The sequence below is a fragment of the Schistocerca americana genome, chromosome 6 (assembly GCF_021461395.2).
Source record: "Schistocerca americana isolate TAMUIC-IGC-003095 chromosome 6, iqSchAmer2.1, whole genome shotgun sequence".
Lineage (NCBI taxonomy): Eukaryota > Metazoa > Arthropoda > Insecta > Orthoptera > Acrididae > Schistocerca > Schistocerca americana.
In genome coordinates this window covers 238,380,314-238,403,913 of record NC_060124.1, presented here as the reverse complement: position 1 = coordinate 238,403,913, position 23,600 = coordinate 238,380,314, and the positions used below count along the sequence as shown (strand labels likewise).

Genomic DNA, 23,600 nt, shown 5'->3' with positions numbered 1-23,600 from the left:
GTACCTCGTCTCCTACCTTCCAAACTTTACAGAAGCTATTCCGCGAACCTTGCAGAACTAGCACTCCTGAAAGAAAGGATATTGCGGAGACATGGCTTAGCCACAGCCTGTGGGATGTTTCCTGAATGATATTTTCACTCTGCAGCGGAGTGTGCGCTGATATGAAACTTCCTGGCAGATTAAATCTGTGTGCCGGACCGAGACTCGAACTCGGAACCCGAGTTCGAGTATCGGTCCGGCACACAGTTTTAATCTGCCAGGAAGTTTCAATGTCCACTTCGTCAAAGCCACCCATAAAAGTGATATCCGTATTTTCGGCCAGTATCTTCACCAAAATGGATACCCATTCGTCTCTCCTCCGCTTACATTCTTTCCTTACTGCCTCATGTGCCCCAAACACCACCAGAACTTTCGTGGTGGGCAGAAGTCGTAATGTTTCGGCTCATCAGTGTAATGCTTTTTAAGGGGGCCACCACGGTGAGCTTATGTTCCATCATGTGCAGAAATTGCAGGACAGCTTTGCCTGCTGTGTTTCAGCCCTGCCGGACGAAGGTCCTCGGATCACGGGCGGCCGACCCCGCTACCAGGTGGGCGACACCGTCAGGGTCAACTGCACCTCGGGCAGGTCCAAGCCGGCCGCGCAGCTCGCCTGGTTCATCAATGGAGAGCAGGTGAGTCATCCTCACACTCGTCTTGCATGTGATTTTCACAGTAAGCTGGGAAAACAACCGTCTATTAAATGGAGCGTCAAGTGCAGTTTGCAGGCGCGGAAGACACCGAAGAGTGATGAGGCGGAGAGCGGCAAACAGCGCGTCTCCTCCTTCCGTACCGTTTCGCGGCTGCCAACGGTCTGCTATGTTGGCCTGCTGAAAAATGTTGCCGTGTTCTTCATTGTCGTGTTTCGTTATTCGCATTCAACAACACTGCCTGACAGAAGAATGAATCTCCTCAGTCTGAGAGGGTGAAACGTCACAGGTTTACGCTTCATTTAACTGACTGATTAATTTCGACATGTTTAATAATTCATTTTACGCCAGGAGCGTCCTTTCAATGTTTCGTCTAGCTAATTAGCCTCTGGATTCAAGAATGCTTCCGTGTATATTTTTTCTTCTGTTGGTGTCACACCTCATCTCTCATCCTTCGATCCCATGATGTATGTGGATGGATAAACGTAACTATGCATGGGATGTATAATAATCTGGGTTAGTCAAAGATGGTAGCAGTAGGGTAATGGTTCAAATGGCTCTGAGCACTATGGGACTTAACATCTATGGTCATCAGTCCCCTAGAACTTAGAACTACGTAAACCTAACTAACCTAAGGACAGCACACAACACCCAGCCATCACGAGGCAGAGAAAATCCCTGACCCCGCCGGGAATCGAACCCGGGAACCCGGGCGTGGGAAGCGAGAACGCTACCGCACGACCACGAGATGCGGGCATAGCAGTAGGGTAGTTTAGCACCAACATAACAACGTGAGCAGATTCGGCAGGGATTTCGTGATTCCAAAGATAGTGTGGATGAGCAGGGCAGAGTTTGTGAGGTTGGTTCTCACTGAGGTGCTACCCCCACCACCAGTTTTTTTTTTTTTTTTTTTTTTTTTTTTGAACGGTTGGCGGTTGCTCCTGGAACACGCCGTCTTAGGACACTCTGGGGCCGCCGATTGAACGAGACAGACGCAGGGGTGCGGCGCTCCTCATTGATGGTGAGAAAAGTTATTCATAATGTAGGTTTTTTGAGGTAAAGTTGATTATGAAGCATGTTCGGGTGTGAATTAATACCGGGAAACGTTCAGCGATATTTTATCTGTAGATATTTTTCAGATTAATGTGTTTCCACTAGCGGACTTAGGCGCGAGGTGATTGAGGGCATGAACCAACGGTTCTTGTTCTTAAGTGAATGGCGGATAGGTTCATTAATATTTCATTTGTTGCATAGTTTCGTTCTGGAAACAAGCAATATAAATTTTTCATGATTCGACGGTTTATTTTACTCGTTTCTTTGTTGTTGAACTTGGCTACGTGTTGCCAGCATTCATAAGGGTAGTCATTGGATTTGCCTTTCGTTAATTATAGCATGAATAATGTGGAGTCAAGAAGCCTGGGCTGGTTTGCTCACGTTGCATTGCGGTTACATAATACGCGGTTTCAACATGAACTTATGCGCATGGTACTGCATTTGTAGTAACGCAAGTAATATTTGAGAGAGTGAAAGGTAATATCCTTCCCTACTCCGCGCGCTAAATAGGTGTGACAACAAGTAAAGGGTGTTAAGAGGCCACCATTCAGTAACATTAATTTTTACCCATTTTAATCATTAGTAGATGTAACTGGCGACGAGGTGTTGTCTGTGTTTTCGGTATGACGAGATGCAAGAGATAGTGAGTGCTTCATGTAGTTTTGTCACTGAGAGTGGTAGTTTTCTTAAATATAATAGATTTCATGTATGTTTTTTCACAAGGAGTAATAGTTTCCTCAAATGTTTTGTCACAGAGAGTAATAATTTCTTTAATTGTTTTGTCACAGAGAGTAATAATTTTCTTAAATGTTTTGTCACAGAGAGAATAGTTTTCTTAAATATTATCTAAATAAATCAGAATGATAACTGAAATTCTCTCTTAGAGTTATTTAGTATCCTACATCCATACCACTGAGATAATGACTATGTTCTATGAATTTTGAATCCAGGCATGTCCATTGTATGCATTATGCACTTCATGCGACTAACTGAATTCATAGTATCAGAAAAAGAAAGTCTTACCGTCCCTAATGTGGACGTATTGTTCCATGGCCATTCATCGATGTTGCGTTATCCGTTACTTCATTTTTAAATTAGAATACTATCTTTTCTAGCGGGTTTGATTACCCATATCTCAATTTCTCGGTCCCAATTGACAGAATTAGATACATATCGCTAGAAATGGGAACCATGGAGTACTGGGTCCGCTCATATAAAAGGAAGATACTTCTTACATGAAAATTAATCAGGTTAACAAACAAGGGGTAGAATTTCAAGGGTACGTGATGTTATTTCAGTGATAATAAAATCCAATAGAATTTACAAAGATCTTACTGGAACGAAACCACTTATCAGTGCGGCGTTGCATCCCCTCTGGCCTGGATGTATGCACTGATTCGGTTGAGAAAGGTTTCACAAGCTTTTGTATCCTCTCCTGGCCCACATCTGGACTCTGGCGCTGGGACTGTTCTGACGTCCGAGCAGGTCCCCCATGTGCTCTATCCGGGACACATCTAGGAATCTTGATGGCCATGGGAGTACAGCAGCAACACGCACGAAGTTCGTAGAGACACATCCCTCCGCCACACACCGTCAGGTGGCTGGCGGAGTATGGATGTAGATGTAGATGTAGACACGTGCCATGAGTGGTCGAGCATTGTCTTGTTGATAAATGTCACCACCGTAAAAGTTCCAGCAGTCACTATCAGTCGCGATGCGAAGTCAAATCTGATGGCTCCCCACACCATGACTCCGGGATTAACACCGCTGTCCCTCTCCAAAATACTGAACCGGACCACTCACCACGTCGGCGCCTTACTTTCCGACGATGCTAAAACACGTTTCATCGTTGAACACAATGCGACGTTTTAACCGAACCTAAGCACCTCGGTCATAGTACCACTTCAAATGGTTCAAATGGCTCTGAGCACTATGGGACTTAACTGCTAAGGTCATCAGTCCCCTAGAACTTAGAACTACTTAAACCCAACTAACCTAAGGTCATCACACACATCCATGCCCGAGACAGGATTCGAACCTGCGACCGTAGCGGTCGCGCGGTTCCAGACTGAAGCGCCTAGAACCGCTCGGCTACTCCGGCCGGCCAGCAGGACTTCAAACGCAGCCGTTCGTGTTTTGGTGGTAATGGCAGCCTACGCATAGGATGGTAATTCCCTACTCCAGCTGCTACTAATCACCGAATAATGGTGCAAGGTAACAGAAAATGTTGCAAAGAGTCCACTGATATTCTCGAATGGCACGTGCAGACGTGAATGGGCACGATGTGATTGGTGCAGAATATGGCGAGCCTCCCATTTGGTGATAATCGGCTGGAGTGTTGGTGACGAGGATGTCCGCCTGCTCTCATGTTACCATGTAGTCCAACATCAGGCCACTGTCATATCCGAATGCTGGGTAACTGTGGATATTGCACGACTCAATAAGCTAGCCAAATTGAGACTCTTAATCAGGCCTCTTTCAAATTGTCTTGCGTCTATAAATCTGTCCCACACGAATAGGTGGCTTCTCTTTGTCCTCCACAGTGATCACTCAACCTCTGATGATTTTCGCGTCACTTATATTCGCAACTGGAAGTGGAAACAACACTAAATACCAATGACACTAATGCACTCTGGTGGCTGTTCCGCTTGTCCCGAGAATTACAACTCTAATCACTTATGCAGCCAGCGATGGTGTGTACGTGTATGAAGTTACATTTTCATCCAACCATACCTTCGTAATCCTTTACAAAAAAAATTTCAAATGTGTGTGAAATCTTATGGGACTTAACTGCTAAGGTCATCAGTCCCTAAGCTTACACACTACTTAACCTAAATTATCCTAAGAAAAAACACACACCCTCATGCCCGAGCGAGGACTCGAACCTCCACCGGGACCAGCCACACACTCCATGACTGCAGCTTCTGAGACCGCTCGGCTAATCCCGCGAGGCTAATGCTTCACGTTTTTTGTCAGACAATGTAATACATGCTCAAAAGGGCAGTGCGTAGCGTACAGTGATTGCAATAAATAAATTATTCATATTTATAACTGTGTATCGAATTACTGGTTTCGTGTTTCTATAGTTATTTTTTGACGGCATTCATATTGCACTTTACTTATTTAAAACTTGTCAATGGAAGTGTTGTATCTTATGTTCCTCGTTTAAGGTAAGGTATGCTAAATGAATCACTTTGGGTCGCAAAGGGATAGTAAATATTTTATTACACATTTTAAATTGTAAGATTGAATAGAGCCGCGCGGTGTAGCCGAGCGGTCTGAGGCTCCTTGTCACAGTCCGTGCAGCTCCCCTTGTCAGAGGTTCGAGCCCTCCTTCGGGCATGGGTGTGTGTGTTGTCCATAGCGTAAGTTAGTTAAGTTAGATTAAGTAGCGTGTAAGGTTAGGGACCGATGACCTAAGTGGTTAGGTCTCATAAGACTTTACCACAATAAATGAATAAATTATAGTTGTAAGATTTTCAGGATAAAGGTACATTGGTTCAAGATATATTCTTTTTCATTACAAACAGCAAAATTTAAAACATTGAAACAACAGAAAAATTTAACATTTGTGGGACTATCTGAACGAAAATAGTGAAAAAGTAAACCGTTATACAATTCTACACAGTGTGTTCTAGTAGTTATTACATGTTTTTCCCACAGCGGAATTGGTTGCGACCAGCAGCCCCCTTACATATTTTGTAAAAAAACACCTTGCGCTTATCAACATTGATCTATTCCACGTTCTTCATAGGTCTAGGGCCGTGTTATTTGATGCTGCAGAAACCACAAGGTATGTTTCATCCCTGCGACTCAGCTTCAGTTGCTGATGGACTGGAAGGTTTATCTTGAATATCCAACGTGTGGTACGGGTGGTTTTCGGTAGGACTGACAAAACAGAAGAAAATGGTGACAATGTTGCTTAGTTCTGACTTTCCGAATTTCTTGGATGACTAGAAGCAGTTACAGGGCCTGGATTTTTTTCTGTTTCTGTGGTAACAGAGCGGGTCCATGGTTCAGGAACGCGACGAAGGGAGGATTTTGTGTGATGGTACTTTGTTTGCATTGAAGGGAAAAATTCTCGTGCATTCAGGTGCCTCCACAGCTTCTCCTACATTAATTTCCCGTCTCCAGGCTATGTCGAAAATTTTGCTAGAAACAAATTCTCTAATCGAGGTTGAGTGATTAAGTTACATACATATTTTAGTAAAGAAGTAATAATGCATACTATGCTGCGATTCAGAAAGCCCCACGAAGACTGATTCGTATAGCCCCAAAATTTCTTTTATGTTAGCAGTTGCTCGAAACTATAACGGATGTCGCTAATTGTTCTGCCGACCGGCCTGGTGGATACTATACAAATAGTAGCGGACATGTCTGTATCTTTTATTTTAACAGCAGACCTTATTTTAAACAGGCTTAATATTGGATGGTGGATTGTTATTCTTTCTGGGTGATTACTGTATGGATTAAATATATTTGGAAGAACTCTTTGTACGACTTGCCTAATAACGTTCCTGGAACATAATGGCGCCCGAGCTGCACACATGGACAGAGCGGTAGAATTTTTTCTTATTTCTACCCACATTGCCCCATGAAACATAAAGTCGCTTCCTACGTTACCAATATTGCGACCTGAGACTGGCATATTTCGATACTGGTTTTGGAATCAAGTTTTTAATGTCAGCATCACTATGAAAGATATGATTTCCTGTAAAATGCTCACCCATGTCTGTAACATATAAAGAAACGGTAGAATCCCTACACCATGGTGTTTTTCTTGAATAACAGTAAATGTGTATTTCAGCACTGACATGCATAGTGCCAGAATATATGTATTCGCAGTGTGTTAAGCGATGAATGGCGGATCAGACCATCAACGGTTAGTATAGCGGCGACACGGGGAGAGAAGCCATTGTCTCAATGTCTTGAAGAAGAACAGTGGTGTTACCTCTCCCGTCATGCTATGAGGGGCCATCGGGTGTAACGTCGGGCTATAGCTGCTACTCGGTTCACGGATGGTGTTGATCGAGAGAACTCTGACAGTACATCCTGGGGCCTGTTGTGTTACCTTCCAGTGCAAAAGTATCGTGGGATGCCCAGATTTGTCCTCTACTTATACATCTACATAAATACTCCGCAATCCACTATACGGTGCGTGGCGGAGGGTACCTCGTACCGAAATTAGCATCTTCTCTCCCTGTTCCACTCCCAAACAGAACGAGGGAAAAATGACTGCCTATATGCCTCTGTACGAGCCCTAATCTCTCCTATCTTATCTTTGTGGTATTTCAGCGAAATGTAAGTTGGCGACAGTAAAATTATACTGCAGTCAGCCTCAAATGCTGGTTCTCTAAATTTCCTCAGTAGCGATTCACGAAAAGAACGCCTCCTTTCCTCTAGAGACTCCCACCCGAGTTCCTGAAGCATTTGCGTAACACTCGGGTGATGACCAAACCTACCAGTAACAAATCTAGCAGCCCGCGTCTGAATTGCTTCTATGTCCACCCTCAATCCGACCAGATAGGGATCCCAAACGCTCGAGCAGTACTCAAGACTAAGTCGTATTAGTGTTTTATAAGCGGTCTCCTTTACAGATGAACCACATCTTCCCAAAATTCCAACAATGAACCGAAGTCGACTATCCGCCTTCCCCACAACTGCCATTACATGTTTGTCCCACATCATATCGCTCTGCAATGTTACGCCCAAATATTTAATCGACGTGACTGTGTCAAGCGCTACACTAATAATGGAGTATTCAAACATTACAGCATTCTTTTTCCTATTCATCTGCATTAATTTACATTTATCTACATTTAGAGTTAGCTGCCATTCTTTACACCAATCACAAATCCTGTCCAAGTCATCTTGTATCCTCCTACAGTCACTCAACGACGACACCTTCCCGTACACCACATCATCATCAGCAAACAGTCACACACTGCTATCGACCCTATCCAAAAGATCATTTATGTAGATAGAAAACAACAGCGGACCTACCACACTTCCCTGGGACACTCCGGATGATACCTTCACCTACGATGAACACTCACCGTCGAGGACAACGTACCGGGTTCTATTACCTAAGAAGCCTTCGAGCCACTCACATACTTGGGAACCAATCCCATATGCTCGTACCTTAGTTGGGATTCTGCAGTGGGGCACCGAGCCAAACGCATTCCGGAAGTCAAGGAATATGGCATCCGTCTGATACCGTTCATCCATGGTTCATAAGATATCATGTGAAAAAAGGGCGAGTTGCGTTTCGCAGGAGCGATGCTTTCTAAAGCCGTGCTGATGCATGGACAGCAACTTCTCTGTCTCAAGGAAATTCATTATATTCGAACTGAGAATATGTTCGAGAATCCTGCAACAAACCGATGTTAAGGATATTGGTCTGTAATTTTGAGGATCCGTCCTTCTACCCTTCTTATATACAGGCAGCACCTGCGCTTTTTTTCAGACGCTCAGGACTTTACGTCGGTCAAGAGATTCGCGATAAATGCAAGTTAAGTAAGGAGCCAATGCAGTAGGGTACTCTCTGTAAAACCGAATTGGAATCCCATCAGGACCTGGCGATTTATTTATTTTCAACACATTCAGCTGCTTCACAACCCCAGGGATGTCTATCGCTATGTCCTCCAAACGGGAATCTGTACGAGACTCAAACGGCGGTATGTTCGTACGATCCTCCTGCGTGAAGGATTTATCAAATGGTAAATTTAAAATTTCAGCTTTCGTTTTGCTGTCTTCCGTTGCCAGGCCAGACAGATCAGTGAGTGACTGGATGGAAGCCTTCGACCCGCTTACAGATTTTACGTAAGATCAGAATTTCCTTGGGTTTTCAGCAAGATCTTTTGCTAAGGTATGTGTTGGACAGAGTATGACAGAGTATGTGTTGGACCAGCCCTGTTGTCAGTGCTATCTCAGTACCAGGATATCAAAGACTTGTTGCAATATTCGTGGGTCAACTAGCGTCAGGAGAGGATACAAAAGCTGTATGACTTCCCCCCAAACAGAGTCAGTGCATGCATGCAGGACGCAGGGGACATACCGTCATGCTATAGGTGGGGCACATACTGCCACTTCTTCGTATACTTCACTTGACTTTTAAATGACTGGGATAATACCATATATCCTCTCAGCCTATGAAGTTTTATTTCATTTTCTCGTCCCCTTAATGATGGTTTACGTTTCTTGTCAGGCTGTTTATTACGACGTACGGCTGAAGTAATAACTATAATTTCGGCGGTGGTAAATGGATATCTGGGTTTGTTCGTGTATTACCCAAGTTTCTGTTTGCTGTAACAATGTGCACCCAAGAGCTGTTATACGGCCGTATTTAGATGCATATTTTGATATCTCTTTTTGTAGTACTGTATTACATTTCTGTCGCTACTAGGTGGTAACGAGTTTTACTCGCTGGCAATTTGGGGGAAAAAGGACGCTGTTTAAGCCGACGGCTCGCTGGAAACTTGGATAAGCGGGCATAGGACGGGGATATTTTGCGTGTTGTTATCAGAGAACCAGGTCTCTCTGAAACTCAAGGAAAAGCGGAAAAAAAGAGTAAGCGAATAGGGCGAAGCCCGATAATTAAGCTTCTCCCAGCGTTTCGGTTTTTATGTTTTCTGCTGGGCGATGTTTCTGCCCTGCGTTTCAGCGCCATTTACTGTAGTTTTCAGACCATCACTAAAAACATACATGCCAGTATTTTTGTTTAAATTAACAGAGCTTATAACAGTGTAGGTATCGGTCGACTATTTCTCATTTTCCCCAAACTGGGAAAAGAAAATTATCAATCTAAACAGACGTTCAAAGGCAATGCAACAACATTTTGTCATAAAAGTAATAATAGGAAAATATATGCACCCATTGTTCTGCAAGAAAGCCTGAAATATGTTCAGGGGTTCTCGATATTTACCAATGAACAGAGAAATTCTTTCATTTCGATAGCCCTGATATAATATCTCTTATTCTTACAAAGCTCATTATTGGCTGAATAATCGCCTACAGTAATATGATAAAGATTGTTTAAAATAAAGGCTTGTGTAATGTTCCAGCCGACACTTGTCATAAAACAAGCGTGAATAAATACAACAGATACGTATACACTAAAAACCTGATAATGAGGATCCTGCATCATCGTGAGTTTCAGTGCCTTCTTCATTTAACAGGCTTTTGTTCTCTTCAGGATAGCCTGCAAGCAATTAGTAAAAATATGACAAAGAGATACTCATTTCCTTTATTTTTTCGCTCAATACATAGATTTATCGCTACGTTTGCGGTATTCTGAAATAAATACGACTTTTTTCGAAAGCTGTGCTAGGTTTTCGGTTTCATTTGTAACTTTCGCCTCCAGAAAGCTCTGACTGTACACAACACATGCTGAACACCATATAGAATTTACGTGCCATACATCTTTTCTTTGTATCTTCCTTTACGTTTTAATCATCAATCAGTTCTTAAGAGTTCATAAAAATATCATTTGCGAAGTATGAATAGTTTTGATCGTTTAAATATTTCAACGAAAGTCCGCTCTAACTCGTAAATATAAGATTGTATACCCAAAAGTCTTGACATATATACTTTTTAAATTATACAGGGTGTTACAAAAAGGTACGGCCAAACTTTCAGGAAACATGCCTCACAAACAAATAAAGAAAAGATGTTATGTGGAGATGTGTCCGGAACCGCTTAATTTCCATGTTAGAGCTGATTTTAGTTCTTCCACCTACGCTCAATGGAGAACGTTATCATAATTTCATACGGGATACTCTACCTATGTTGCTAGAACATGTGCCTTTACAAGAACGACACAACATGTGGTTCATGCACGATGGAGCTCCTGCACATTTCAGTCGAAGTGTTCGTACGCTTTTCAACAACAGATTCGGTGACCGATGGATTGGTAGAGGCGGACCAATTCCATGGCCTCCACGCTCTCCTGACCTCAACTCTCTTGACTTTCATTTATGGGGGCATTCGAAAGCTCTTGTCTACGCAACCCCGGTACCAAATGTAGAGACTCTTTGTGCTCGTATTGTGGACGGCTGTGATACAATACGCCATTCTCCAGGGCTGCATCAGCGTATCGGGGATTCCATGCGAGGGAGGGTGGATGCATGTATCGACGCTAACGGAGGACATTTTGAACATTTCCTGTAACAAAGTGTTTGAAGTCACGCTGGTACGTTCTATTGCTGTGTGTTTCCATTCCATGATTAATGTGATTTGAAGAGAAGTAATAAAATGAGCTCTAACATGGAAAGTAAGCGTTTCCGGACTCATGTCCACATAACATATTTTCTTTCTTTGTGTGTGAGGAATGTTTCCTGAATGTTTGGCCGTACCTTTTTGTAACACTCTGTATATCCATTAAATATGTTTGTTTTACAAATCTATTGAACATCAAAAACTTTAATACGATTAGTGCAAAAACTTCAGCCATTTCAATATTGAACATGATGCCTGTGCTCATAGTTACGGAATACACTAACATTTGAGTGAATGGCAAATTTCCCAACGAATTTCTCGAATGGGCCCGAGATTGTGGGACTGTATCATAGTCAACAACGAATTAATAATTAATATTACTTCATCGCAACAGCGTGAATGTAAATGAAAGTTTCATGCTGATGTTAGAACAAATAGGAAACCTTCAATCGTTTTATATACAGACGATGTCGCATTCTTAACAGAGTAAGGGACTGACTTGAAAAGGAATGTACGTTATATGGATTTATTAGCAAAAGACTGCAATATGTTTCATAAATAAAACTAAACATTGGTTTTTGTAGGAAGGGGCCCCATGAGAATAAAGATAACATGAACAATACTGTAGTCGAACTGGTCACTGATTTGAATTTTATGTCATGTTATATCATGTACGAGTATGACATAGTGATAGACAAGAAAATATCAAAATTGGAAAATATGTGGGATATTACGGACGTGCCTTAGAAACAAATTACAGAATGAAAAAACTGATGCAGTTTTAGAAACTACAAGAAAGTAAGATCAAGGCTGCTAAAGTGCAATTTCTTAGACTGTGAAACACACTGCCACAGAAGACAGATTAAGAAACAGTGACCTGTACATGTCTGAAATTTTTAAATCCAACACTTCACGAGTGGCGTCATGCGTAACCTAGTTTCTGAAGTCCTTACGTATTATAGAGTGAAGTAAGTAACAAACATATTATTATGATAACACATGGAAACATTTTTCCACTACCATGTGACTCACATATATAACACTGATTATGAGCATGGTCACCATGTCTCTGTATATAATGGTCCGAACGCTCTAACAATCTTTCGGTTCCTCGACGGTAGAACTCTGCTCCTATGCAACGGGGCATTTCGAGAACCGATGCGTGAACTTTCTCATCGTTGGAAACCTCTCCCGGCCCCCTCCTCCCTTACTCTCTCAGCTTTCCCTGAAGATGGAAATCGCATTGTGTAAGATATGGAACGTATGGTGGATCTGTATCACCTACGTCGGTGCGGCGTTGGTCAAATTTTGGCACCATTTCACTATGGCTAGAAGCGACATTCCATTTGGCCCGTATATCGCCATAATTTCATGGTGCACCTGTGCAGTTCAGACGCTTTGCCCACAAGAATCATATTGTCCCGCGTACTGGAGCTTTGGAATGCGTTTCCAGTTGCCGTACCATCTCACTCGCAGTTTGCGATGCACCAGTTGTCCGTACGGCAGCAAAATGAATCTAAGTGACAAGTTTGTTTGCGTGGCCATCTTCCGCAGCAAGCATAGAAATACTTGTTTGGTAAATAAAACCACCTTTTCATGCTGCACTTAAGTTGCAGCAGGAAAAGGCGGCTTTATTTACAAAACAAGTGAATCTATGTAGTTTAACAATCTCCTAAGTGTTTGGCAATGGTATCTGAAGAGTAAACTATTTTTACTTGGAGCAAATATTTTCCGGTGTGATGAGGTATTGGAAACCTCTTCTTTATAGTGAGTAACATAGTAATAAATCTATTGGATGAAAGTGAGATTTTTCCACTAAAGTTGAATAAACAGTAAGACCGATTCACAGCTGTAATAGTTTCGTCTTAAAGCCATTTTTGAGTGTTTACCTTCACAAAAATCGCTAGACATCATGATTACAAAACGGAGCACATTAGTGAAAAAGTAAACAACGGAGGAATAGTTAAGCAGCCAGAACAAAGGGCCACAGGCGTGAGCCTGGCTGCGAAGTCTCACAATGTGGCGCTGTTAGCGGCATTTACGTATTACACTGTTTGTGACTGTTTGAAGGACTTACGTCACGGAAAAGCTGTGCAGAAGAATACCGCTGGTCAAAGAATAAACATAAGAGCATACCAGGAATTTCTGAGATGTATGCATTACTATCAATAAATAACTAAAAAAAATTCTCTCCCTCTCTCTCTCTCTCTCTCTCTCTCATATATATAATGTGTTGCGTGAATGACATCCTTGGTCGTCCCCAGCAACTCTTTCCTCAACAGCTCCTTCTGCTATTGTTATAACGATGTTGTTGTGTCTTCAAATGTGTCAGACTACAAGTCTGTCTCGTGTTGTTGGGACCTGCCTCCATAAAGACAGGTTTCCTGTACTCTTCTCAACATCTCTTCATTGGTAGCTCTGTCTCTCCTGCTGGTCATCATATTTCTGTAGCGTAAAATCTCCAGTGTTATAGCATCTACCCTCTTGTTTTCCTACTGTCCTAGTTCCAAGCACGTGTAGGATCACGATCCAAATAAATGCTTTCATGGTCCATTTCCTTATTCACAGAGTGATGTTCCTGCAGGTGAGTAAGTTCTTTTCCATATTAAATGCAATTTCGCCTCGTCTATTATGCACACAGTTTTTCTTTTTCCAGCATCTACCATCCCTTGTGACCACGCTTCCCAAATAGCTACATTTCCGTATCACAACTAGCTCCTCTCTACCAATTCATATTCTTCAATGTTCATACTCTTTTTGAGTACTGCATATATTAGTTTTTCGATTTTTATTATCATGCAGTACTGACTCCAGAAAATCCTTTCCATTGTGCTCGCGACCACCTCTAGACCCTTTTTCATGACCATAGAAATATCATCTGCTTAACGCAGCATGTCAATCTTCTCCCCATCAATTTCAATCCTCACCTCAGTAGTTTTGCGAACTTGGTTTATAGCTCCTTGGACGTAAGCATGGAATATAAGAAGAGAGAGAGAGAGAGAGAGAGAGAGAGAGAGAGAGAGAGAGAGAGAGAGCACATCCTTGTTTCACGCCTTTTCCAATTTTTGTCTGCTGTTCCTTATGAACATTTCTAAACACAGCAATTTCTTTCTTACAAAGGCCGAGCGTCGCATGCATTTCTTTGTATTTTAGACCTGTTTTCTTCATCACTCTGTATATCTCTTGCCTGTTAACATTACCAAGTGCTTTTTCTAGGTCTACGGAAGATATATAAGTCGGTTTATTTTTTGTATTTGCTTTTCACTAAGAAGCCCCAGTGCCAGAATCGCCTCTCTGATTCCTAATTGCCTCCCCAGTCCAAACGAGTCTTCACGCACCATATCCTCCACCTTTTCTTCAGTTTTCCTCAGAATTATCTTTAGGACAATTTTTGACGTATGTAGTATTGTGCTTAAGATTCGGTACTGACCACATTTTGCAGCTGCCATCTTCTTCGGCATAGAAACCGTGATGATTTTTCTGGAAGTCGCTTGGAGTCTTTCCCGCATTATAAGTGGGCATAGCCAGTTATAGCAGCGTCATATTCATGCTGTTACCTAGATTCTTGGTTAGTTCTGCAGGAACGTCAACAATACTCGTGACTTTGTTATCCCTCAGCTATTTGAGAACTTTCTCAAATCCTTCTTGTACAATGTTGTTTCCTTTGTCATCTTGATCTGTTTCGACTTTTTCCTATTACATCCTCCTGTTACATCCTTCGTCATATAATTCCTCCATGTAATCTTTCTATCTCTTCACTACGTCTTCACCATACAGCATTTTTCTTCGTTTTCTGCTGTACCCGAGAGTGTTGTTTTGCGCTTGTTAAAAACTTTTTTTTTATTTGCTGTTCTGCGTGCTATAATTAGTTGTTTCATTTCACATACTGTACTCCATTTCCCCTCACACTTCCTCAAGGAAGACTTTTTTCTATCTTTGTTTCTCTGTTAACTAAATCCCTTAGACTGTTGTATTCAGCTTTTCCTTGTTCATCAGTTGCGTTTTCACGTGGCGTTCTCTTTCCGATATGCTCAATGTCATCTGGTGTAATTCATTTCCTCTTTTTGTTGGGTTTCGTTTTCTCAACTGCCTTTTCTGATGCGTTACATATATAGCAAATTTAATTTCACCTCAGTCTTCTTATGCTCCGTCATGTCGGAAATTTTTAGCTAGGTTGTCTGTGCACTGTGCACAATACGTTACCAGTCCTTCAGTTGTCTACTGCCCATTTCTGTTTTACTATCTCTTTCTTGAGACGTCTGCATCTGAATGAAGTTTTCATCATGACCAGGTCGTGGGCATTATGTCTGCAGATGGATACCTCCCGCACGCTAACCTAATAAAATAAAAATTAAAAATCATAGCCAGATGTGCAAAATGCGAATATTTTGAAACTGAATGAAATTAAAATTTAATTTAGATATTATAACTTAAGAGTAAACTTCTGTTAAAAGCAGATATGAGCAATTTTGGAGATAATTTTATACTAGTAGTTGCAATTATTTTTGCTGAGGAATTATATTTTTTCAAATGAATTTTTGATGAAGGCGTAGCCACACCGTTTTCAGTTTTCGTTAACAACCTGATAAAATTTCACTCAAGCTCCAGATTCTTCCTCAGGCTTAGATATTCCGATATCACTGGTTTCTGCGAAGGGAAGACAGATGAATATCCTCCTGCCGGGCATGGGTGTGTGTGCTGTTCTTAGCATAGGCTAATTTAAGTTAATGTAGTGTGTCTAGGGACCGATGGCCTCTGCAGCTTGGTCCCTTAAGAACTCACACACATTTGAACAGATGAATAGGTGCTGACTTGTTTTCTTTTGGAAAAGAGCAGCTGAAAACACAGCTCAGTGGTTCTGTTTCATGAGTCATGTTGCAAACTGAATTTTTCAGAAGATTTCATGTTAAAACTGAAGTGAACTAAACTATCAAGACAGAAAACATGTGAGATACTTGGCACACTATCAAAACAAAGGTTGTATTTGGAAGCAATAAGAATCTGAATGAGAATAATCTTGTAGCGTACGTAATTAGACGTGGATGCCGTAATCAGTGATTTTGTTGGGATCCGGAAGTATCGGAAAAGAAGAAAAATTTATAATTCACTAGTGAACAGACTGTAGCATGCTGCTAGTATTAAATGTCATGGTACTTTCATTAGTGATCGAATATTATGAAGGTATAGCAGCAGTATGTTTAAGCGATAGGTCTGTGGTGTACTTAACATTATAGTCGACGTCGCGAAACTACACAGGCCAGTGCGGTCACACTATCTTACGGTACTGCCAGTTAGTGAAAATTTCTAAAGTTTGTCGAAACTCAGAAAAAAATATTAGACATTCCATTTTTGGTCTAGAATGTCATGGTGTACTTTCCAAAGAAAATTTTGGCAGTCGTTAATAAAAAAAAAAAAAAATAACGTTACGATAAATTTCCAACAATAATATTTTCATTTACCTCGAACTGCGAAAGAAAATAGAAACACTAACACATTTGGACTGAAAAAGTGTGGACATTCTCAAATGTGATACATGTTTTATCGTGAATAAATTAAAAGTATTCCAAGATAAAAATAGAATCCCGTAAGAGGTTTGAATCTGTTTCGTTTGTGTAAAAGAAAATGTAGTCGCTGATGCCTTTGCGTTCTGTTGGACGTCGTGAAAACTCACCGCTAGAAAACTGTTGAGAAAAACATGAAATTAATTCTGGTAATACCTGAGACATCATTATTGTTTCGGATCGCCTATGAACGAAATTTATTTACGAGGGACTCTGTGCGTGACTGCGTATGAGAACTTGACTCCCACTACCAGGAGTTTTGCTGCATCGGATTGCCTTAATAAGACCGAGAATATTTCCTACCTCTCGATTTTGTTTTTAGTTGCAGCTGTTGTAGAACCTTCAGCACCGTAGCTATTGTCCAAAACGCCGATATACGTTATGCAAAAGTAACTGCAGGTACTTTAAGAACACTATTTCCGTTGAAGTCGAGCAAAATATATTTGTTCATGTGGTCTTGTGAAATACAAGTTTTATAAAACTATACTACAATACTATGTATGACTTAGAGAAAGTTTTTGACAATGTTGACTGGAATACTCTGTTGCAAATTCTGAAGGTGACAGGGGTAAAACACAGGGAGCGAAAGGCTATTTACAATTTGTACAGAAACCAGATGGCAGTTATAAGAGTCGAGGGGCATGAAAGGGAAGCAGCGGTTGGGAAGGGGGTGAGACAGGATTGTAGCCTATCCCCGATGTTATTCAATCTGTATACCTAGCAAGCAGTAAAGGAAACAAACAAAAAATTTGGAGTAGGAATTAAAATCCATGGAGAATAAATTAAAATTTTCAGGTTCGCCGATGACATTGTAATTCTGTCAGTAGACAGCAAAGGACCTGGAAGAGCAGCTGAACGGAATGGACAGTGTCTTAAAAGGAGGATATAAGATGAACATCAACAAAAGCAAAACGAGGATAATGGAATGTAGTCGAATTAAGTCAGGTGATGCTGAGGGAATTAGATTAGGAAATGAGACTCTTAAAGTAGTAGATGACTTTTGCTATTTGGGGAGCCAAATAACTGATGATGGTCGAAGTAGAGAGGATATAAGACGTCGACTGGCAGTGGCAAGGAAAGCGCTTCTGAAGAAGAGAAATTTGTTAACATCGAGTATAGATTTAAGTGTCAGGAAGTCGTTTCTTAAAGTATTTGTATGGATTGTAGCCATGTATGGAAGTGAAACGTGAACGATAAAAAGTTTAGATATGAAGAGAATAGAAGCTTTCGAAATGTGGTAATATAGAAGAATGCTGAAGATTAGATGGGTAGATCACATAACTAATGAGGTGGTATTGAATAGAATTGGAGAGAAGAGAAATTTGTGGCACGACTTGACAAGAAGAAGGGATCGGTTGGTAGGACTTATTCTGAAGCATCAAGGGAACACCAATTTAGTATTGGAGGGCAGCGCGGAGGGTAAAAATCGTAGAGGGAGACCAAGAGATGAATACACTAAGCAGATTTAGAAGGATGTAGGCTGCAGTAGGTACTGGGAGATGAAGAAGCTTTCACAGGATAGAGTAGCATGGAGGGCTGCATCAAACCAGTCTCAAGACTGAAGACCACAACAACAACATGTAATGGATTCGGAACGAACGCGGGCAGGAAAAGGCAAACAAGTGAAAAAGGGACAATGTTGATTTTATTGTTAAGTGCCGCTTACACAATTGACTCGGTGAACGCCAGGACGTCTAGATGATGCTGCATCCCTAAACCTCAGCACACAATAAGCACAGTGTAAAAAAAGAAATGAATAATCAAATATATAAAAATAAAAATTACAGATGCTTCGATCTTGCTGTTATAATGCCTCTGCGTTCCATTAAAGATTAAGTCCACCATACTGAATCGCAAACCAAGTAAGCGGAGTAGACGAAGAACAAAGTTGTCAATCGGACAAATCAGAGTGCATCGGGCTTGGCGACGTCGCTTAGTAGATACACTATGATCACGAAGTGCCTATGTTAGAGACGAGCACTGTAGATGACACTTAAACAGACAATCTACTTGCAAGCTTTGCATAGAATGCGCGACGTGAAAAGTCGGACTAGCATGGTATGCGGAAAAGGCCGTTTGAAGCCTGGTGGATAGGGGCGAGGTCCTGTTAGCATTAAGTGAACTTCGGTTCCACGATAAATCAGTCTAATCTGAAAGCTGTAAGTTCAACTAAATACCTAGGTATTACAATTACGAACAACTTAAATTGGGAGGAACACATAGAAAATGTTGTGGCGAAGGTTAACCAAAGACTGCGTTTTATTGGCAAGAAACTTCTAAAATGTAACAGATCTACTAATGAGACTGCCTACACTACGATTGTTCGTCTTCTTTTAGAATAATGTTGCGCGGTATGGGATCCTTAGCAGACAGGACTGACGGAGTACATCGAAAAAGTTCAAAGAAAGGCAGCACGTTTTGTATTATCGCGAAATATGGGAGAGAGTGTCACAGAAATGATACATGATTTGGACTGGATATCATTAAAAGAAAGGCGTTTTTCGTTGCGACGGAATCTTCTCAAAACATTCCAATCACCAACTTTCTCCTCCGAATGCGAAAATATTTTGTTGACACCAACCTACATAGGGAGAAACGATCATCAAAATAAAATAAGGGAAATCAGAGCTCGTACGAAAAGATACAGGTGTTCGTTCTTTCCGCGCGCTATACGAAATTGGAACAGTAGAGAATGGTGAGGGTGGTTCGATCAACCCTCTGCCAGGCACTTCAGTGTGATATGCAGAGTATCCATGCAGACGTAGATGTAAGCTGCGAGGGCGGGTAGAGACTATTGCCTGAATAAGTGTGTCACAAAAGGATCGCTCGTGCTCACAAGGTTTAGTCTAGTTTTAATCTGCAAGGAGTGTCACCATTGTTACCTAGATGAGATAATTACTCATGGATAAAACTGCTTCGTGAATCACGCGTCCTGTATACAACTACGCACTCTATAAAGAAAGTCTGCTATTAAACTTTTTTATTTTAAATTACAGGAAACTGACGAGTCCAATTGTCTTTCCAAAGCAGCATCACGCTCCTGGCCGTATTTTACAGATCATTTCATTTAATTATTAGTTTTTCAAACATAGGAATTATACAGCCAATTAGTTGCAAGTATCTGTTTTGTACAGAGACCTAGGCTTCACCTCCTATAACGGGTGTCTTTATCAGAATGAAATTCTGAAAAATCGTAAAATTACATTGTGAGAAAGCAATGATCAGTATTTGGAGCAGCTGTGCAGTCAAAATTCAAATAAAACATGTTCCAGCCTTGTCTACAATGTTGTGCCTAGCTAGGCATACGTGACAAGACTGGAACTTGTTTTATTTTGTTTTTGACTTGAGCATAGCTACTCTATAAATTCGGACCATTGCTTTCTCACAACATAATTTCACGGTTTCTCAGAATTTCATTCTGATGAATACGCCCGTAGTAGGTGTCGAAACCTAGGTCATTGTACCAAACAGTTATTTGCAACCTGTTGCCTGTACAATTCCTGTGTTTCAAGATTATATACGGTTGTTCAGAACCAGGCATATTTAACACTGTATTGATTTTTCAGTTTTAAATTAATTACTAATTAGTGATTGAGGAAACTGACGACAGTCTCCACGAACGTTTGGTCAGGACGTGGAGTATCTTTTCAGCAAGTAATGTTGTCTTGAATGGTGATGTTCTGTAGCAAATGCATAACTAGGACTTTCACGCCAAAACTAGAGACACTTGGTACTCAGTGAGTATCTTAAGACTTTTGAAAGGCAGTTGCCTGGAGCATACGGTAGTGCAGAAGCTGGCCGCCCACTCGAAAGAGGGGGAGGAGCTAGTGCCGAAGGGTCAGCGAGTTCACACACACTGCCAGAGGTTAACGCCCGCTCACCGGCCGGGACGGGGCCGGCTGCCACTTAGGAAGGCCATTAAAACTTAGATTAACTCTCCCCCTAATCGTTAGCGGATTGACATGAAGCGGGCGCCTACAGCAGCGTTCTCGTTCAGAGACCTCCGTGTACACCGTTCATTACGGCCTGGGTGTTTACTCCTGCGTATTATCTGACATCTCAGCTACCTGCTGCTAATCTGCTCTGGTCGTACATCGTGATTGCGTAGTTAGTTAAACAAGTGCTAGAATTGTTGCAGCACTTGATTACCCTTGATTGTCCTGCCCGTGGCGGAATAATTACTCCAATGCTGAATGAAGTGTACAAAGTGTTACTCTTGTTAGTTTAGAACTAAGACAATATTACACTTTTATCAGAACCGTTTGCCTGGTTGTACCATCTTTTACAAATGGTACAAAACTGTTGAGACTTTCGTGGTCACTTGTTGACAAATCGCCTCTACGCTTTTGTTTCGCGAACTTTGAGCGACTTTTATTCGACGATTTTTTCTGATGTTTCGTCACTAAGAATGTCTGGCATTGTCAAAGCTTCAGTGGCGGACTGAAGTCGAACTCGTGGCCGCAGATTACATGAACCTAGATTTCCGGTAAGCTTTTGACACCGTTCCTCACAAGCGACTTCTAATCAAGCTGCGGGCCTATGGGGTATCGTCTCAGTTGTGCGACTGGATTCGTGATTTCCTGTTAGGAAGGTCGCAGTTCGTAGTAATATACGGCAAATCATCGAGTAAAACTGAAGTGATATCAGGTATTCCCCAGGGAAGCGTCCTGGGACCTCTGCTGCTCCTGATCTATATAAATGACCTGGGTGACAATCTGAGCAGTTCTCTTAGGTTGTTCGCAGATGATGATGTAATTTACCGCCTAGAACGGTCAACCGAAGACCAGTATCAGTTGCAAAGCGATTTAGAAAAGATTGCTGTATGGTGTGGCAGGTGGCAGTTGACGCTAAATAACGAAAAGTGTGAGGTGATCCACATGAGTTCCAAGGGAAATCCGTTGGAATTCGATTACTCGATAAATAGTACAATTCTCATGGCTGTCAATTCAATTAGGCACCTGGGTGTTAAAATTGCGAACAACTTCATTTTAAAAGACCACATAGATAATACTGTGGGGAAGGCGAGCCAAAGGTTGCGTTTCATTGGCAGGACACTAAGAAGATGCAACAAGTCCACTAAAGAGACAGCTTACACTACAATCGTTCGTCCTCTGTTAGAATATTGCTGTTCGTTGTGGGATCCTTACCAGGTGGGATTGACGGAGGACATCGAAAGGGTGCAAAAAGGGGCAGTTCGTTTTGTATTATCACGTAAGAGGGGAGAGAGTGTGGCAGATATGATACGCAAAATGGGATGGAAATCATTAAAGCAAAGATGTTTTTCGTCGCGGCGAGATCTATTTACGAAATTTCAGTCACCAACTTTCTCTTCCGAATGCGAAAATATTTTGTTGAGCCCAACCTACATAGGTAGGAATGATCATCAAAATTAAATAAGAGAAATCAGAGCTCGAACAGAAAGGTTTAGGTGTTCGTTTTCCCCACGCGCTGTTCGGGAGTGGAATGGTAGAGAGATTGTATGATTGTGGTTCGATGAACCCTCTGCTAAGCACTTAAATGTGTATTGCGGAGTAATCATGTAGATGTAGATGTAGATGCCGACGTTCGTTGTGGTTACCTGAATCGTGGGAGATAGCTGGGTGACTTCCTAAGACGCCAACATAAAAGTTAGTATGGGATCAGGAAAGGACCAACTGCTACCTTTCCTAGACGTGCTGGTCACGAGTGTTTTTAAAACGTATGACACAGCCCATATTGAAAACCGACGCACACTGACCGACACCTTCACGTAGTGTTAATTCACCACCAAAAAAAAAAAAAAAAAAAAAAGGCACGATTAGTACGCTCACAACGCACGCAAGAGGAATAAGTGAGCCGAAGCAACAGAAGGCAGAAGATCCAACACCTGGAAAGTGTTCTGAGGAACAATGGGTCCTCCACCAGTTACATAAGAACTCGGCGAAGGGTCACATCGGGAGAAGAAATGTTGGGTATGGGCTTCCTGACAGGCATTCCCAGAGTGACGGATAGAAATTGCCGTATATTCCACATGGCGCAAAGACTATAAACCGACGAAGGAAGTCGATGAGTGTCCCAGATCGACAAAGGATAAAACAGAGACACTGAGCAATGTCGGGAATATACCGCACATCAAGCAGACGTGGAGAGGCCACTGTTGGATTTACTGGACAATCAGTCAGTACCAGGATCACCGAACAAAAGCGGCACTGCATGTTTGGGCACGTGGAGATACCGGCCGTGCTGCAGCACCCGCTGTGTGGGCTTCACCACAGAATGAGATTCGCCGACACGGAAGTGCTCGCTGCGAAGAAGAGCTGCCACAATCACTTGTTCAGAAAAGCTATAGAAATCCATTAAAATGACAAAGAAAGAGCAAAGCCTCAAGGTGAACCGGTCCTGGATTCTCGCGCTGCGTCGAACGACAGTTGCAGGTAACTAGGGAACCACAGCAGTAATGGCCACGGGAAATCATCGAACGTTGACGCACCTGATACATATAATCTGCGAACGCGAGCTCGACTCCAGACCACCACCAATAATGGAGGGTGAAGGTTTCACAATGGCTGCCACTGGTGCTGACGAAACGTCAGAAACATCATAAAACAAACGTCGGCCGAAGAACCGAAACAGAGGCCATTGGGTCACTTGTTTTAAAAGTAGAATGTCTGATGATTCTCTCACATCTCACACAGGTGCACTAGGGATGGGCTATGATCGCACTCGAGAAACGCGCGACGCGAAGGCAATTTCTCGAGAATGTCTCGGGTACGTTCGAGAAGTTGACAGCGCTGCGCTCTCTGAGAAATTGCGCAAACCTTCAGTACACGAAGCACTGAGCCGCAGCGGCCGTACTCGTCGTACGTACGTGCACGGAAAACTTTGAAATTCTATGATTGATATCAACTGTGCTACCGTTATTAATGTGCACCGAAGTGGTAGTTTATGTCTCATAAGACAAAAATCATAGAATTGTTGTTTAAAGCAAAGCACAGAATTCGCATGAAACAGAAGCTCTATTCTTACAAAATAAACTACCTTGTACATTCGGCATGTATGCATGCATGCTTAAACGTAAAAGACAAGAAACTGCTTACATGCGTTT

The 23,600-nt window shown here is 41.9% G+C and overlaps 1 protein-coding gene across 1 annotated transcript in view; it reads left to right on the top strand.

Moving 5' to 3' along the window:
- LOC124620069 overlaps positions 1 to 23,600 on the top strand; it is a 717,768-nt gene that overhangs the window by 659,805 nt on the left and 34,363 nt on the right. Inside the window, exon 4 of the mRNA XM_047146736.1 lies at positions 538 to 671. Within this exon, the coding sequence (XP_047002692.1) occupies positions 538 to 671 (134 nt within the window). The remainder of the gene's footprint in view (positions 1 to 537; positions 672 to 23,600) is intronic.